Source organism: Aspergillus aculeatus (genome assembly GCF_001890905.1).
Source record: "Aspergillus aculeatus ATCC 16872 unplaced genomic scaffold ASPACscaffold_21, whole genome shotgun sequence".
NCBI classification, from domain to species: Eukaryota; Fungi; Ascomycota; class Eurotiomycetes; order Eurotiales; family Aspergillaceae; genus Aspergillus; species Aspergillus aculeatus.
The window spans coordinates 552671-568705 of NW_017962996.1; the positions used below are offsets into that span (position 1 = coordinate 552671).

The window sequence follows — 16035 nt, forward strand, 5'->3', positions numbered from 1 at the left end:
ATTACAACGTCGCCCTCTTCTAAGCCTGAGATGCTCGATTAGATGAATCCAGCTTGTGATGTTTCTCTTGCAAGAATTGCCATTGACACGTGACCGTGTTGAGCTAGGGGGCACAGAATGCCTGCCTATATTGTGACGCCAAAGTAGTTTATTATTTACTTGACTGAACCAAAGGAAGCAACTTGGTGCCTACAGGCAGCCATTCATGAAACTGTCACCGAGGCCTCAGTTGATAACATTACGAAGCACCTTCCGATCAGCTCTGTCTGCTGTCGTTACCAAATTCTCTCTAGCCAAGGGATACCGAGACGATACCTAGAGCATCAGCTGCATATTCCCAAGGAACAAACCAACGAATCGACTACTAGTTGGGAGGTGAAAGCAACCATCTTTTTTCACAATGGATTCAGCGCAGCTCTCGCAATTGAGCCGAAACCTGAGATCTCTAGCTATACCCACTGCGACCGATAATCTCGAAGAGACGTTGAAGAAGCTGCAAGACCTCGCCGAAGTGGTCACGCAGGGCAATAGTCTAGCATTATTTACTGGGCTGAAGCTTGTCGCGCTACCTACCCGAGATCCGGAAACCCTGGCCAAGGAACAGATGTCGCCCAACGAGATTCTCCTCTATGAGGCATGGAAGGCAAGGAAAACAAATCCCAACGTCGAAGGAAGCCTGCTTCCGAGCTTCGATTGGATCGCGAATGTGGCGCCGGTCCCTCAAGGCGCGCATAGTCTAAAGAAGCTCACGAAGCGGGCGGCGGCCATGGATGTGGTCTTCGATCATCAGGGCGCTACACCGGAGAACGCAGCATGGCTGACCTCGCGTATGCCGGAAACATTGCCCGTGGTGAAGGCGGTAGTCAGGATCTCCAATTGCAAGCAAATGCTCGAGCAGCAGAGCCAGGCGCACTTTCGCGGACTGACCGACATGGAGGCCGCGGAGGTTGAGACCATCCGCAAGATTGTGGCCGTGGCAGAGGCCAACACAAACCGCGAGCTGGAAAGGATGCGCCGATTGGCTCGGTCGATCAAAGAGTCTGCGTCGATCATCAAGTCCCGCGCAGAGGCTCTGCAGAAATCTCAAGACCCTGTCTCAGCTTTACATGGGGACAACTGAATGGGTCTCTTACCCAATTGTCATGATGAATCATGGAATTAGAGGAGAGGAGCAGACGCGGGTGGTCGGGAGAGTTTTGATAAGGGCTTGATAAGGTGAAAGGGAGAACCATCGATAGAAATGAATGGATGGACACGTCAAATCGAGACTCGTACTCCCTAAGTAGCTATCATCAAGGGAATGGCAAGAATCAGTGCAATACATATTGAATCTACAGGACGATACACATCCAATGCCCGCGAATCGATGTTTTGGCCAATGACGCAAGGTTCAAACCACTTATACAGAGTCGACCAACCCCAAGCCTCGCGTTGTTCAGATTGAGGCAGGTGTGGACATCATCGGATATTAATCTGGGTCTAATCTGTCTGAATCCGCATAGCCAAGACCCGGAATAGGAAAAGAACCAGAAAGCCGAGCCTTTTGGGGAAAAGGGACCCTGTCGGTCAGCACTCAAGAGAATCTCCTTTCCTTCCAGTATTCTCTTTCCATTCCTTCGACTTCCGGTATTTCCAGCTGTGCTCCATCTTCGACCGCTAGGCAGCAACCCGACATTCTTTGTGTAGCCGTGCACCTCCTTGGGAACTGACGCACTGGACAACAGATGATCCAAGACATGACTTCATACCTCACAACTAGTTAGGGAGGTCTCAGTCAGGGGATGACCTTTTTCTCTTCTCTTCACGGAACTCCAGCGACTTGCGGGTCGAAATGTCGAGCAAACGTGGTACCGGTATAAATTGGGTTTCTTTCCCCTGACCACTTTTTCCAGCTTGTTGCCATCGCCCAATTAGTACAGCATCTCCAAGGAAAAGAGATGGTCTCTACGGAGTACATTGAATGACAGTGTACTGTACACACAGAGTGCAGAGGGCAGCTGAATGCGTGGGTTCGGAGTACTGCTTATCGACCGACGACCGACCCAGGTAGACGTCATATCGCAGCATCGCACTTCCACTCCCCAAACGGCGAGTTTTGAGTCCGGCGGCGGAGTGAGTCCAGCACTAACTTTTCGGCTTGAAAAGAAATTTCTCGTATTCGGTTCCGTAGGTTGCCGTTGCACGCTGAAGGGGGACCACCATCATCAGTCGTAAAACGAACAAGGCACTAAGAAAGCGGCGGGAATTCCTTCACCCACTTCTGCCAAGCTTTCAGGGTTTAGAGGTAGGGGTCCTATTCTCGAACCCGTCGCTTGTCTCCTTGCGACCACATCACTGTTGCAGGGAACAACAGCCCTTCGTCGTACAAACAACTTGAGCATAATGGTAATCTATCCAAGCAGCGCTACAGAGATTCTGCTGGATGCGGACCAGCGACCCTGCGAAAGAGACAACAGCATCAGTTGTCCTGAGAACTATCACAGGTGGCAACATTAAGTTAACGCTAGGTTTAGCCTGGAATGTCATATTGTGACAATTTTCACACTAGCGAGAGGAGCGCCAGGCCGCTAGCAGGACTAACAGCGGTGCGTTGGGCCTGTTTCCTGGGCCACTTTTAACTACTATGTACTGTCCGATACTGTCCCCAACACACTGGATGGGGACATTTGCATTGGAGAGCTCCATAGCACGAACTTAAGCGGATCAAATCCTCCTCTGGCTCTTGATTATGGTGATATATTACAAGACTATGAGCTCCTGAGAGCCTGGCTTTCTGTGAGTGGACATCGGCTGATTAGTTACAATGTATTCCATTCTACTCACATAATTAAGAGTAAACCAGCAGTGCATTAAATGGTTCAGAAGAGGGAAAGACACATTTCGACCCCAGCACGCTGCTTGACAGCTGGAACGAGTGCTAAATCACCGGACGCAGACTTCAATCAAGTAATAGAAACCTCGAATGAACACCATGCACTGGAGATGAGAACGGCAGAGGACCCACGCGATGCTGGCTCGCTTCCGAGCGAACCGTGTCTCTTGACAGGCCCGAACCAACTCTCATTTGATTGCGTACCGTGGTGCATGACTCTCGATGATTTACATTACGGTCCGAACAGATGTAAATCACTGTGATGACATAATAGTCGAAACTGACTCAACAATGGGAACGATCCCAGCCGTAGTATCTGCGCTATATAGCTGAGCTGAGATGGTCTAAGTTGCCAGCAGAGACAGTTTCAGGATCAATCTACACAACACTTCGGTCCTGTGTTTTGTGTAGAATGAAGCTGAGATTAATTCTGCCTCCAGATGTAATCACGGAATAGCCTCGGGGTACTTGCCTGCGGAATAACTTGTCTCGTAGTAAGTAATATTCCGGAGACCCTGGATGCTTTTTAGTGAGGGTCTGCAGCCACAAACTTACTAGTCAAGTTCCAAGGCTTTGAACACGGAGGTAAAAGCCCAGCGGATAGCCGAGCTTGGGTCTTGGCCAGCGAGTGTACTGTACATACAGTTGGACTTGGATGACAGCATACGCATTAAGTTGGAAGTTACAGTAGTGGTGTCGCTGCTCACCGAAACTGTGAGTGGTGCGAAGTTAAGGTTGAGGAGAATCAAGCAAGACTCTGCTGGTCATTGGCAAAACTTGTCGGAGACGAAAGCGACTGAAGGACAGACAGACAGGACTTGGAGTGGTACCGAGCGTTAGGACGGAGTCGATGAGACTCTCGCACTTGTTTCCCACCCTGAGATTAAACTCTGACAATTTGATCAATTTGATCTAAACAGGTGGGCGGCCGCTACGGCAGGGTACTGGACCAAAACAGTAAGGCACAATTTGGTCCTGCGTGACAAGAATAGACTAGACTACACTAAGCCGGACACTGTGAGACCCTGAAACCGAAAAAATGATCGTTGTATCATCACTAGCAGCAGCATCGAGCCCGGCAAAATTACGGGCATTCCACAACGCTTTGGGTATCAGACCAGTTCCGGATTCAGGCAATCCTACCTTTCCTGTTGCGGAGGTGATGGAGAATTTTCGGGGTTACACTCTTCCTCTCTTATATCATTCTGAGCTCTTAAAAACTTCTCAAGGCTTTGCTTATCTCCGATCATCGTTTAATTGAATAGGTATTATCAAGTAAGCATAGTCAAGGGGGAAAGAGAGAAGAGGGAGATAATAATCCATTCGAAGTCCGTACAGTACCAAAACCTTCGAAAAGATAGAAGAAAAATAAACGGGAAAAAAATGTTTGACTAGCTCGGAGCTCTTGTTGCAGTGGTGGCTGGATGTTAAGGCAACTCATTGGCCCCTGAAGACAGACTGAGGGAGCGGCGCCAGAGCCGAGAAATGTAGCCATTTGCCCTCAGTGAGTGGCTATCGACTGTGACCCTGGGGCGGGATGACCCTACGGAATTACTGTTTTGGGTGCAGCTATGCGGGGACTGTGACCAGTTCATACCCTATTAAATCGGTTATTCTTAGTCAGATCCAGTTAGATGCAGTTAGCGTCTCCACTTCTCCCATGGCCAAGAATACCTCCCAAGGGCCAGGGAGCAACCGGAAAGCCAGGCACCTCTTGAGGCCAACCCATGATCCGGGGCCCACACGCCTTGTTTCACGGGCAAGACACCTTAACAGTCTAGTCTAGCAGTACTTAGTGGTCTAGCAAGTACGAAGTAGGGACTAGGATTCTCCTAAGGGAGGAGTCAGTCCCTAAAACTAAGTAATTCCTACCTAAATACGGAAGAGTGAAAGAGTCTCACGCTCTCTCAAGGAGACCCAGGGCAAAGAGAATAACAGTCGCCCTGAAGGGGAAATTCACCACCCCATTCATCCATCCACCATCCATCACCACGGACCCTGCCTCCGCTTATATCGTCACACCCTGATTACCCCCATTACTACTACTAACTAGTCACATCTGATAATCTAATAACACCGGCGATTTGTCTGCTCTCCTCATTCTTTTCCCTCTGTCCTCTGTCCTCTGTCACCCTCCCTCCACCTTTCACAAACCCTCCCCCTCTCAAAAAGAACCAACCCTCCCTGCGACGGACCACACCCCGTCCGTCTCCCTCATCATCTCCTCACCTCCTTCCTCGGGTTAACGCAGGCCCTGACGCCAGGGTCTTTTTGTTGCTTTTGAACGGCCGATCAAAGCTGACTCAGTCCTCTCATTCACCTTGACCCATTAATCCGTCACGAGTCGCTTGACCAATCCTCGACCGACCTAATCTCTCATTCCTTTTCCTCAGCGCTGGCGAAAGAGAATTCCCTACGGTCGGCTTTGAATCTAGACTGGATTGTCAACCCATCAGGACTTGGTAGCAGCAGGAGACCATATAGAATTTCCGAGGGATTTTTAGTCTCGCGATTCGCGATCGGAAAACACCGAATTCCATTGTTGGTGGGATCACCCTTCCTGGCTACTTCGACCCATCGCGCGCAGTTTTGGCATGCTTTAGGGGCGTTCTCCTCGGAACCATCGCGTGCCTCACTATCTGTCAGCATCGTCACTTCTGATTGTCGACTTGGTTACGAGCATGCTTGTCGCCCTTTCCGCGTCTGTTCGAATTATCTGCTTGGTCTTGTGACGTAGTTAGGCCACCTCTTTCTGTGAGGACGTTGTCCGACCGTCGACGAGATCAAATGGCAGTCTTTGATGGAATCGGGTCTCTGCTACGACCCTGTCTCGCCATTTGGATAGTACTGGCGACCATCATCACCCCGGGAGCTTCTCAGTTCTGTTCATTCTGGAGTGGTAATTGTGTTGATGCGCTGGCACAAACCGCCGTCTCTTTTCAATTCCCTCCGCTTTTCACCGACAACCTCAATCTTTACTATGGATTCGATGCCAATGCGCGCGGAAAAGGTCAACAGCCCATGACCAAGGTCAGTTACTGGCTCAGCTATGGAGGCAACATCGACAATTCCATCATTATGGGCAATCACACCACCGAAATTGGCTTGCGGGTGGGCAATCTAACCGGCACACCTTCGGGGTCCAACAATGGGTGCGACGGCGTCTGGGGCCCGCAATGCTCCACCGACCTGAAGGCATTATTAACCGAGGCCCTCTACGGCCTCACCAGCAGTGGGGAATACTATACATTTCCGCTGCAAACCGTGCTGAGCCAAATGCTTTTGAAGAGACCCCACCTCCCGAGTTGTTTCCCGCAGCTGTTCGACGTTGGTGGCATCCCTACTATGGGTATGTAATGCTGCTGCTCGGTCTGATTGTATATCATCAACTAATCCCACATGCAGCGTTCGTCCAAGAGACCGGTCCCGACCAGACTGCAACGTTCCAGACCGCCGGGTCGAGCAATAACCCGTGGAGGACATGGTTCCTCGACAACATGACGGCCCATGAGCAAGCTGCGCAGGTTGCAGTTGCCATTATTACTCGTGCGCCTGCGTACGACGGTCTACTACCACAACAGAGTGGTGATGTGCAAGTGGAACTTGTTTGCACTCAGGCTCCCTCTTCCGGGAGCTCCTCATCACCAAGTAGCGGTTCATGAGACCTCTGCATGTGGTTACTTGGTTCCTTCTTCTAAGATTTTGATGCCGGAAACACTAAGGCATATAAACATCATCACGGCCTCTGTGCCCTATCATATATGACCGCCGCGCACGGTCATCCGTTGCGGACAGTGTCCGCTCGCTCCGCCGAGCTGCATTCTTATGGCAGTGTCGCGGTAGCTTACACCTGTTCACTCGACAAGCTTGACCCTTGCGACCTGCACATTCTATGAAAGGGACACTAGGCAATATCGGGTGCCTACAACATGTCGACAAGCAGTGGTGTCGGAATGAGATCGAGGACTACCCCTCGAATAGCAGGGAAAGGCTGTCTTTCTGGGGCTGATGATAAGCCAGATTCATCGGCCAGCCTCTGCTGCGACCTTGACCATCACCAAATGTGCTTGTGCTGAGTATGTCGTCATGAATAAAGCGGCATGCTCGTAGGACGCTCCATTATTGAGACTGCGTTTGCCAGGATCTCTGCCAGCTAGTCCAGGGAGTAGTCTCGTGTCGGCTTGCATCTTTAGCTGGGTTCCTGTCAAGCCCCAGTAGCGGGCGCTATTTATTCGAAGCGCGAACTCTGAGCGGCACACATTATATACATCAACATGAGCCATTCATATGTTAGATAACTGAAATCAGAATCCGCAACCCTATAAATCCCAAAGCTCCCAACACCTAGATCCATATCCTGTACAAATGGAATCACCCGTCTTGAATCATCTTCACCTCCTCCCCCCCAACCAAAACCTCATAGCCAACCTAACCACAAACCCCCCAAGCACCCCTGAACTCTACAAGGTAGACCACCCCATCTCAATCCCCTCCAACTCCCCGGGCCCACGAAAATCCTCCAGGATATCCGCCTGCTCACTAAGCATTACCCGATCCGTCTGACAGCCGACCCGCGCCAAACCCCTCCAGCGCTCCAAATCCTCCGGGTTCCGCTTGTCCCCCTTGGCCTCCTCATTCCGCTCCCAATGGCCCTTGGAGAACGCGATCAACGTCGTGATTTTCTGGTTCGGGATATCGAACACCAGCGAGCAGATGGTCCCCGTCTCCTCGAGCCAGTTGCACTGCCACAGCTCCCCCGGCCGGATGCATTGGTACGTCGCGGTCTGGAAGTTCCTGCGGCCCGCCATGGGCCCCCCGTGGATGGCGTAGACGATCCGGTCCTCGTTGTAGAACCACATCTCGTAGCGCCATTTCTCCGGGTTGCCGGCGGCGTCCTGCGCCGCGTAGTCGTAGATGAGGTGGCGGTCGTGCAGGTCGGCTGTGAAGTGGGTGGCTGTTGTGGGGGTGGGCGGGAGGGCGGGCATTTTGTTTTTGTTTGTTTGCTGGTGGGTTTCGTGGTTGTTTGTTCGGGGGTGGTGGTGGTTGGTACTAGGTAGGTTTGGTTTGGTTTGGGTATGTGTTGGGGTTGTTGGTGTGTGGTTTGGTGTATGGGTGCGCGTGAATTGATGAGGGAGACTTGGCAGGGATCTTTGGGACTATATATATCTACAAATTTTTACCATGGTGCTTTCTAGATTGGATGATTCTGGCATTGAAAAAACCGGAGTGCCATGGAATCTTCGGTTTCTCGAGTCTTGTACTTATGTCACGCTCTCGTGTGCTCGGCTTTTCGTATCGGGATGAGCGTGTCGGATGCGGCGGGATGGGTGGGATGATGTCATTTCCTGGGTTTATGGTCTGAAGGGCTGGCTGGCTGGCTGGCTGGCTGGCTGGGTGTTATGGGGCCTTCTTAAAGGGGTGGTAGTATACCTATTACCTACGGTGTACACTACCGTTGAGGACGTTGTAGTGGGGATGGCATGGGATGGCATGGGTTTACTCGGTTGGGGTGAGCGGCAGTTTCGGCCGGGTTGTGCCTAGGTTGGAGGGTTTGCCTAGGTTCGGTGGTGGTGGGTATGGTTTTAGGATGTGTTCGTAAGGTGCTGTGGATGGATGGTGCTGGTAGTTTATGGTTGCTGTTTAGGTGCACTATTCTATGTCTATGTGTACTACTAGTATTCTTAGTGGGGTTGGGTGATTTGTGTTTCATGTGGTTGGATCTCTGGTAGAATTGGGGTTCGGCCGAACCGTTGCATGATTTGCTGTCTTTCGCTATCGCATTCAACTGTACGGTACATATATAGCATGAATGGGCTCTTGATTGTTGCTGGTAGTGAAGAAGGACGCCTTAATTTCCGGCCCTCTGCTTCATTATCGCTGAAGCTTTGAAGCTACTACGTACGTAGTGCGCACCACCCACGTGGTGTAGCAGGCAGAGAGCCAAGATGGCCCAGGCGCTGCCGCTCGGCGCCTTATGCGGGGCGAATTGCTCGCTAAACTTCTACCGTCAACGCTGTCGATCTTGCCAAGCAAGTAGTCTCATGAGCCAAATTGGCTTCCCCTCTATGGTAAAAAGTTGTTCTTGCAGCTGTGTGTGGCTCGAGGATGGTCAGCTACAAAACTGAATTCTGGTTTTTTTTTCGCCTGTTGTTGGAGTTGTGAGCGCTTAATGGTCCCAGACCGCACAATGGCTGGATTGCAGCGGGATGCTGTTGGGTTTTGCTACCGTGGTAGGTCGGGTTGCTAGATCCTCTATATTCTAGGGGCAACGCATGCTACCTATATGTATGAGTCTCGATGCTGTGCTGATTGCAGATGCGATCATGACATGTTTGTACGTATATCAGTGAGTACATATGCTACAGCATCGGAAATCGGCAGCGATTGGTCTCGCCCTACGCTCTGATCTGCTTTGCTTGACGATCATCATCAGTCATTGAAGGATTCCAGATCGGGCTCGACCTCTTCGAATCTGCGATTGTGGACACGCGATAATACCACTGGCGCTTACTGCCGTAAACCGCTCGGAGAAATGCCTACCGGGTAGCTCCTCTGCTACACAGTCTGTGGCTAGCCAGAGAGCTTAAGTATGGGGCTCCCGGTATAGTTTGGGTCCAACGAGTCATTGACCAGAAAAGGCGATCAATGCTCCAGTACTGCCTGCGTCACTCATGGGACTAGAACTCACTTAGCTCAATGGAAAGTCAACGTACCAGTCCATAGCTTAAGCATTACTGCAACATTTAAAGTTTGCAGTTCCACTGGGGAGGGCAGATCCGAAGCTCATGAGAGAGGGATCGGGATCGAATCATAAGCGAAGCTGGACCGACGTAGCTGAACGCCGTCATGTGTGACGGCATCAAGGTCTCATATCGGATGAGGGCGGAAAATATGATGGGCTTGACAACGGTTGATTGCATGAGAGCTGCCGGTCGATTTTGCTGTGGTGTGTCGAATGGTAAGTGAGCCCTGACCATCTGTGACCATTGGAAAATGCAGGGAGAGCTAATTATACTGCTGCAGAAGCGCCCGACTGCGGACAAGACTTTTGGGTTTATACATAAGAGATTTTAAGACATTGAGTCGATAGACTTTTTTCCTTTTGCACATAAGAGTATAGAATTTTTTTCCTTCGCTCCCCCCACTATCGATACTACTTCACACCTAGCGACGTTGGATGTTTCCTCGGGAGTGGTCCAATAAGCGATTTGAACCGAAGTGTGTGGTGGTGATTTCATCTCATGATCTTCTCCCTTCTCCCCGCTACCTGCATGACGTAGCAAACACAGCATAATCGTCATCGTCGGCCCGTCCGAACATTCCGCACTTAAGCAACTATCCCCTCCGACCATCTGAAGATCCACCCTCAGATTTATTAGACGGATCAGAAGTCCGCTGAAACACGATCGATATCTTCTCGAAGCTCAAGTCACTGTTGCCCGGGGCATCCTTATCGCTGTCTCACCCATTTCAGGACGAACTAGCCTATCAGATCAACCGGAGGATCTATACAACCCGTTTCTATACCTTCACAGCTTTAGAATCCATTCAAAATGGTCGGAAAGGCTATCCCGCTCGGCCTCAGGCTCTGGGAGGTATGTGACACACTCCACAGATGGCACCTTCGTCAATACCAGCATTTCGTGCAGAAGCACTGCAGCGGCGAGACTAACAGCGAGATGCTGAAAATGTAGTTCCTTTGGACTCTCCTCATCATGGCCTTGATCGGTAACATGATCGCCGAAGCATTCGCAGGCAACCCTGCCACCGTCAACTATGCCATGTTCGTTTCGGCATTCTCGATGTTCACCCTCTTCTACACTATCCCCGCAACGCTTAACCCCGACTGGGCCATCCACCCTATCTTTCTGATCGTTATCGATACCCTCAATGCGATCTTCTTCTTGACCGCTGGTATTGCTCTGGCCGCCAGGCTGGAAGCCCACAGCTGCGGCAACGACGTATGTAACCCATGAGCGGAGCCGCAAGACCTACATTTAGGCCACTCCCAGAACAACAGGAACCCTTAAAACATCTGCTGACTCTACTATGACACAGAGCTACACTCTCCACAATGAGATCACCAATGGTTCGAACAACCGCGGAAAGCGCTGCCGTGAGGCTCAGGCCTCCACCGCATTCCTCTGGTTCGCCTGGGTCGGCTATACCGTCTCCTTGGTCTTCTCGATCATGGGCTCGCGCTCCGCTGGTGTCAACCTCCGTGGACGCACTGGCCCCGCCCGCGGTGCTCGCCCCAGCATGGCGCAGGTCTAAGCGTGCATCAAGTATGTCCGTCGAGCCTGGACGGAGTCAACACACTGCTCCACCAGTGGTTCTCTCCCTAGGCGGCGAAAAAGCCCTGGTCATACAAGACCTCGGGTTATAATGCAAAGGGACAAAGAAAAGCTAAAAATGAAACGGTAAAAGGGAAATGACTTACGGCTTTCAAAGGACAAACTCGTATGGGACGCAGTATGGGCCATGACGCTATGCTCAAGGAAAACAGTCAGAGTACTTAATCTGATATCTCTCTGATGGCTGGGTGTTGGCTGATGAGATTCGAATATTTGACCGTTTTGAAATGGTAATTATACTGGGACTTTTATTTTGGTTTCTGTCAAATGGTTGGGGGTTGCAAAGGAAACAGGGCTATAATCGGTTGGACGGATTGGGTGGAGTTGACAGTCCTTTATTTTCTTTTGATATCTATCTGTTTTACTATGTGACCGATAGTATGTAATACTTGGATCTAATATTGTGTGATTTTTATCTTATTGTAATTGATGCCCGATTTTAGAGGACAGTTTGGTAGATGCTCTGGCTTCTATATATATATGTAAACAAAGAGATTATAGCAGGTATAGGCTCCAGCATGTCCGAAAAGTCCTATGGTGGTTAGCAGATTCTGTACGCGCTATAATCACAATCTAGGTAATTCCAGCGCTATTGTATTGTGTTGATGGATTGGCTGTGTGGTCATATAATCTATATTTACCATAGCTAGCAGCTTTCTTTACTACCAGTGACCTGTTGTATCTTTCATATTTAGTATGATATGAACTATCATTGTCAGACTCAAGACGCTAGATTGCTTCGTCCCTGCTGATTCGAGTGTTATCCTAAATTCCTAAAACATAGTGACCGAGGACGAATTCACCAGTGTTGTATAGACGAGATTGTATGACTACCTAGTAGTAGCAATCATTATGACGATATAGTATTGGGGGAGCCTTAAGTGCCCGGGGTATAGGCTCCCTACTTACTTCATGAACACAATTTATCCAATCAGCCCAAGACAATACACTGTTGTGTTATTATAATATGCTATCTGCTGAGATCCTGTCTTCCATCAAACTGATTCCCAAGGATGCAAGAGTCTCGATTGGTAAGGAAGCTGACTCGGGTCGATTAATGCATACATCGTGAGCCAAAGTCAGCCATTGCTCAATAGTGGCTCAATAGCAAATCATCCTGACATGTACTGCATTGTCTTCTAATCGAGAGTGTTCACCGTGAATTCGTCGAGCAGTCACAACAATGAGGGCAAGCAAGCAACGGCGGGGCACCGGTGCGGCCCGTGCAAGAATTTCTCCAGAGGCGGCGGAATCTCCCTCTTCCTTCCACCTCCTCGTGGCCTTTCTTACCCCGATCTTAGCTCCTCTCTTCTTCCCCCCCATACTCCTCCCAACCTCAACTTCTCAATCTAACGAACAATGGCAATCCAGTGAGATTGACTCAAGTCGCTTCTCTTCGGAAAGGCCGCTAACCATGTTCCCCGCAGCTACCTGATCCTCCTGTCGCGGCAAGGCAAAGTGGTTCGTGGCCCACCCAACTTTTGACCTGGCTGGAATCGCGGACTAATCGAAACAAATTTCCCACTCCCCAGCGCCTTGCCAAATGGTTCACAACTCTTTCCCCCAAGGAGAAGGCCAAGATCATCAAGGATGTGACCCAGCTGGTTCTGTCGCGTCGCACCCGCATGTGCAATTTCCTCGAATACAAAGGTTTGTCGTCATCGCATCCAAGCTTCCCCTCCTTTTTTCCCAGCCACACCACCCCGCAGCCTCGAATTCTGACCCGGGGACTTCGTCTCTCTCTTTCTCCTCTCAACAGACACCAAAGTCGTCTACCGTCGCTATGCCTCCCTTTTCTTCATCGCCGGCTGCGCATCCACCGATAACGAGTTGATCACCCTCGAGGTCGTGCACCGCTACGTCGAACAGATGGACAAGTACTACGGCAATGTCTGTGAACTGGACATCATCTTCAACTTCCAGAAAGCATACTTCATCCTGGACGAGCTGCTGCTAGCAGGCGAGATGCAGGAGAGTAGCAAGAAGAATGTTCTCCGGTGTATCAGTCAACAGGACAGCTTGGAAGACATGGAGGTACGTTGATGCTTGTGTTCTGGTTTTCATTCATGTCCCCTTTCCCACCGGGCGGGGAAGTGAGAAGGAGATGTAGAGCTGGAAGGTATCACAACTTTTCAGCTTCATCTCATGAAACCTGCTCTGCAGTCATGATCGTCTTCAATCCGTTCCCCGGTCCCGGTGCCCCTTTTCGCCGAGCCATGCCATGACTCGGGTTGCCCATCGCCGTGGCATCCTCTCTTCCTATCCATACCCCCTCGCAAAATCCCACACTCGCCCTCCTGTTTCCGCTACACTGGTCTCTCACTCCAGGTCGCCATCTCTTATGCATGCTAATCCCCCCCCTCAGGTCGAGGAAGATGTGGTTACGAAGATCATGTAGAAGCTTCTCAGGCAGTCAAGCGTTTCCGTGTTTCTCTTGTTTGGGATAATCATGATTCTCTGGGCCCCGGGGGCCAGCTCTGTTGGCGTTGGACGTACTATAGGCGTTGTGTTCTACTGTCGCGACCTGTTTCCTTGTCTTTTTTTTTTCATTTTTCCGACTAATTTAATACCACCCAATTGACACTTCTATGCTCGTCTTTCAGGAATCCAAGGATGTGCTCGGCCACCTTTCCCAAGAAGGGTTGATCTGAAAGACAGGAAAGTCGAGCAAGTCTGGTTTGGCCAGTCTGGGGCAATCCGTGGTTCAGCCGCAAGACCCGTGAGGAAAGTGCGTGATATCACTGGCCGCACTGCCTCCTTCACGTGACCGGGGCCTTCCTCCTCCGGGGAACAACGCGACACCCCGGCCAGGCGATCCCCCCCCCCCCCAAGTGCCGTATCATTGCGACACCTCTCAACCCCCATTCCTCCATCGCTTTCGTTATCTCATCTTTTCTCCACGACTATGCCAATTTGGCCTACAATTTCTGCCTATTAATCGCCAGATTTTCCACTTCACACCCTGCCAGCGTAGCTTGGGTACCACCTGCCAGCTCACTGCCCTTATCGCTGCTTGCGTGACGTCTCAGGAGACGAAGAACCAACCAACAAACGCATCGTGATTCCGAATAGTTGAGGAATTCACCTGATTTCTACTGTCGCAATCGGTGCTCTTCAGTCACATTGATACTTTATTCTCTCTCTTTCTATCCCATCACCTTTTATCGTGATTTCTTATCTACGTCATCCGCTCACCGCATATCTGGCCCCAGATGAAGGTACGACAGTGGTGCCTGCCGTGCCATGCAACACGCTCGCTACGGAATATTGGTCGCTAACAAGCTCTCTGTCTGGATAGTTCCTTCCTTTGCCCGAATTTGAGGACGTGACGAGCTCGCTGAATTTCGACACCGCCGACTGTCATATCGTTGGCGGCTGTGACCTATATACCACCAAGGCCGCCCGAGCGGATCGGAAGTTGTACAGGAATATTGAGCAATCCTTGGAGTCCCAATATGAATCCGTGCTTCGCCTGTCGGCTTCGTTGTCGCCGCCCAATGCATCCGACGCGGCCGCGTCGCTCAATCTGTCCCGCTCCAGTCCCTTTGGCCCCCTGAGCGACCACTCCAGCCGTCGAACCTTTGCATACTTGATCGCAACATTAAATGCCAGCCATCCCGACTACGACTTCTCACATGTGTTGCGCCCGTCTGATTTCCACCGCGAGCGCAATCTCAAGAGGGTCATGAACACGATCGACTCCACATTGTTCAACCTGCGACCGCGCGAAGCGATTGACCTGACACCCCCATCGCCTGTGACCGTCTCTGGATCATACAACGCGGGTGCATCTGCTACATGGGGACCAAAAATGTGGGGAGTCATTAATGAGCATATGTCGCTGAAAGAGTGCTCATTGTATTCCTACTCGCCGGAGGAGGATCCGTCGGACGCCGATGACGGAGCGATCTGGAGTCTCCACTATTTCTTCTTCAACCGGCTTCGCAAGCGGGTCTGCTATCTTTATCTCCGAGCTATTCCGATCCTGAGTCATACCCCCAGTGAGGGAGTGGCTACACCTACGACGAAGCGCACGTATGATGACGGATACTTGACCCCCGAACTCAGCTCTAGCAAGCGGGCTCGCTATTGGCTGGGCGAAGGCGTCGAGCTCGACAGTGAAAGTGACGAGGAGGATCTTTCGAAGTCGCATCATGCTGGAGACGAGTACGATCCATATGTGCTCAGTGACGAGGAGTTCCGATCCCGGTCCGGTAGTAAAGGGACCGTTCGGGCGATGAGCGAGGAAATCGCCGACTCGATGGAAGTCTGATGTGCTTTGCTGATATTGACCGCACTTCCGCAGCCTTTTGCGCTGCTTCTGATTCTTCAACCTTGAACATGTTCGGCTTGCCACTCGATTCTCTTTCACTATGTTCGGCCAAACGCGTTTTGTGTGTTTCGGCGTTTGTTTTGTTACTGCATTCAACCTGCATTTACATAGGCTAGGGGCGTTATAATTGGCGAAGGAACGGATCTGGCCCCTAATATCTTGCGAACGGCCGTTATGATGATGACAACTATCAGGCACTGCGTGGCCCGGCGCGGCGCGAAGGGCAGGCTCCACGCCGGCATTCCTATGGTCTTAATGTTCAATTCGTGTATCTAATATAAATTGACTTGCGTTGATGGGAATTCTTTTCTGGTTGTATTCTGTGGTGTGAGTATGAGTTACAAAGAGAGATCAAATCGCTCTTCACCAAGAACTTGTATAGCACAGTCGATGCTTGTACTGTAGAATGAACGGCAGCCCGACCCCAGGTGGTCCGTGCGCGGGCAAGCTGTCCGTTCCGAACAACATTCATCATA

The 16035-nt window shown here is 50.8% G+C and overlaps 6 protein-coding genes across 6 annotated transcripts; 5 read left to right on the plus strand and 1 right to left on the minus strand.

Moving 5' to 3' along the window:
- Positions 1-194: 194 nt before the first annotated feature.
- ASPACDRAFT_127465 (uncharacterized protein) lies at positions 195-1433 on the plus strand. Its single transcript, XM_020197025.1, has one exon. The coding sequence runs from the start codon at positions 401-403 to the stop codon at positions 1118-1120; it is 720 nt and encodes a 239-aa protein (XP_020051688.1). The 5' UTR covers positions 195-400; the 3' UTR covers positions 1121-1433.
- Positions 1434-5659: 4226 nt separating this feature from the next.
- Positions 5660-6534, plus strand: ASPACDRAFT_55366 (uncharacterized protein; the record flags this gene model as incomplete). The annotated part of the gene is made up of 2 exons (XM_020202984.1): positions 5660-6221; positions 6278-6534. The coding sequence occupies 2 exons, from the start codon at positions 5660-5662 to the stop codon at positions 6532-6534; spliced, it is 819 nt and encodes a 272-aa protein (XP_020051689.1).
- A 798-nt stretch (positions 6535-7332) lies between these two features.
- On the minus strand, positions 7333-7857 carry ASPACDRAFT_55367 (uncharacterized protein; the record flags this gene model as incomplete). Its single annotated transcript, XM_020202985.1, has 1 exon — positions 7333-7857. One exon carries the CDS (start codon positions 7855-7857, stop codon positions 7333-7335), a length of 525 nt encoding a protein of 174 aa, XP_020051690.1.
- A 2568-nt stretch (positions 7858-10425) lies between these two features.
- ASPACDRAFT_36620 (MARVEL domain-containing protein) lies at positions 10426-11146 on the plus strand (the record flags this gene model as incomplete). Its single annotated transcript, XM_020200226.1, has 3 exons — positions 10426-10467; positions 10567-10833; positions 10931-11146. 3 exons carry the CDS (start codon positions 10426-10428, stop codon positions 11144-11146), a joined length of 525 nt encoding a protein of 174 aa, XP_020051691.1.
- A 1407-nt stretch (positions 11147-12553) lies between these two features.
- On the plus strand, positions 12554-13801 carry ASPACDRAFT_82197 (AP-1 complex subunit sigma). Its single transcript, XM_020206045.1, has 5 exons — positions 12554-12596; positions 12654-12687; positions 12759-12876; positions 12986-13260; positions 13592-13801. Exons 1-5 carry the CDS (start codon positions 12586-12588, stop codon positions 13622-13624), a joined length of 471 nt encoding a protein of 156 aa, XP_020051692.1. The 5' UTR covers positions 12554-12585; the 3' UTR covers positions 13625-13801.
- A 245-nt stretch (positions 13802-14046) lies between these two features.
- On the plus strand, positions 14047-15859 carry ASPACDRAFT_127479 (RNA polymerase III-inhibiting protein MAF1). Its single transcript, XM_020197026.1, has 2 exons — positions 14047-14444; positions 14525-15859. Exons 1-2 carry the CDS (start codon positions 14439-14441, stop codon positions 15497-15499), a joined length of 981 nt encoding a protein of 326 aa, XP_020051693.1. The 5' UTR covers positions 14047-14438; the 3' UTR covers positions 15500-15859.
- The last annotated feature ends 176 nt before the right edge of the window (positions 15860-16035 follow it).